The 2022-nt window shown below is 46.1% G+C and overlaps 1 protein-coding gene across 1 annotated transcript; it reads right to left on the reverse strand.

Moving 5' to 3' along the window:
• Positions 1–1043: 1043 nt before the first annotated feature.
• LOC105560378 lies at positions 1044–1892 on the reverse strand. The gene has a single exon (XM_012009455.1). The coding sequence runs from the start codon at positions 1890–1892 to the stop codon at positions 1044–1046; it is 849 nt and encodes a 282-aa protein (XP_011864845.1).
• Between the last annotated feature and the right edge of the window lie 130 nt (positions 1893–2022).

The following is a 2022-nucleotide window of genomic DNA, read 5'->3' on the forward strand; positions in this document are numbered from 1 at the left end:
CAGATCAAGCAATGTTGACAAAGAGATGAAGCCACTAAACGAAGATATGGAGACTGGGGTGCAAACTCATAGAGCGGAACGGTGTACGCAGAAAATCGCGGAACGAGATCTTGGCCAATCACGAAAACAGTGGAACCCTCGTGATTGGTCAAGACTCTCATTCCGCGATTTTCTGCGTACCTACACCGCTCCGCTCTATAAGTTTGCACCCTGATGGAGACCGGACAATGGAAACACGTATCCGAGATGGCGTTGCTGCCCAGATAGCACAAGATACTCCTATGAACATTATAAGAATATTCTTCAAGATTGTTTGGAATATTTCATAGGACATTCTTATATACAATTTATCTTATGTTCATGGAACATTCGACTGGCACTACTATAAATCTTTTCGAATGTGAATAGAATAATCTATCGAATATAACGTGTCGGTTATATATGGTATAATCACCATGGTTTCACTGCCTGTTGCATAAGATAAGTGTATTACACAATAAACAATGTGCAATACATAAACTCGATGAATATTCAAAAATTATTCTGAACGAATATTCCAAAGACATTCTCGACGAATATTCTAAGAACGTTCTTCTTTGTTATGAATATACGATTTCTAATTGTAATAATCTATACATATTTATAGAATATTCGATTGGAATATTCTGAAATTAAGAATATTTGCACTCCAAAAGAATATTCATAGAACTATGTGTGCTATCTGGGAATTGTCAATGTGAGATGGCACTGAGATAGCACTTGAGCGCGAGCACGATAATTCAGTCAGCCGATGCGAACTTTTACCACAGCTTATTACGGCTGCTTTCACACGACTACCGAGCTCTGTGAGCTTGCGCGCAAGCCCGCGAGCCATGTTCACGGGCCCGACACGTGCTCGTTACCCGGTCGCGCGGTCGCGCGCGCGGTACCACTGGGCCTCGCGAATAACCGTGAGATGGCGAGGGCAGTTCAATTGAGATAACTGGGGGAATCTCAAACATTTCCGCCCGCCATCAGCAATGAGGTTGATGATGAGTCCACTCCTACGGATGTTGAGCTTGGCCTTGATGAGCAATGGGCAGCGGTGCCAGCTTGGTGATTGGTCTGGTGAGTGTCGTCGTGGGTGTCTTCAGGGTCACCACGCGGGTGAGTCCATCCTTGGCTGGCATCAGGGTGGAGACTCTGGCTAATGGCCACTTACATGGCGGGAGCCTCTCGTCGGTGATGAGAACCAATGTGCCCACTTGTATGTCGTTGGATGGGTGATGCCACTTCGAGATTGCTTGTTGTCGTTGCAGATATTGAGCTGACCATTGAGACCAAAATTGCTGTACTCGCTGTTGTATGAATTGCCATCGGGATAACCTTGCGGTTGCTAAGTCCTTCAGTGATGGCTCCGGTACTGATGTGAGAGCACTTCCGATGAGAAAATGTCCTGGGGTGAGCGCTGAGATGTCATCTGAGTCGTCGCTGAGTGGTTCGAGAGGTCGTGAGTTCAAGATCGCTTCAATCTGAGCAAGCAGGGTTGTCGTTTCTTCGAATGTGAGCAACGTCTCTCCTATGGTACGACGCAAGTGGTGTTTGAGTGATTTTACCACTGCTTCCCATTTGCCACCCATGTGTGGAGCAGCTGGTGGATTGAAAATCCATTGAGTGCGATCTTGAGCAAGCAGAGATGAGATGCGCCGGTTGTCTTGAGAACTCTCTGTGAACAATGTCTGGAGTGATTTCTCTGCTCCGACAAAGTTTGTGCCACAGTCAGAGTACAATGAATGAGGGATGCCTCTTCTTGAGACAAATCTTCTGTACGTTGAGATGAATCCGTCCGTTGAGTAGTCTGAAACAACTTCTAAATGAACTGCAGATGTGGTGAGACAAACACACAAATCCATCCTTTATGAGTTTTGGCTCCTCTTCCCTTCCATGTTTTGAGTGTGAGTGGTCCAGCATAATCGATGCCAGTATGCGTGAATGCACGTGAGGGTGTGACCCGAGGCAGAGGTAGTTGGCCCATCAGTTGAT

The sequence above is a fragment of the Vollenhovia emeryi genome, unplaced genomic scaffold (assembly GCF_000949405.1).
Source record: "Vollenhovia emeryi isolate VEMERY1.0 unplaced genomic scaffold, V.emery_V1.0 DF945987.1, whole genome shotgun sequence".
In the NCBI taxonomy this organism is placed as follows: Eukaryota; Metazoa; Arthropoda; class Insecta; order Hymenoptera; family Formicidae; genus Vollenhovia; species Vollenhovia emeryi.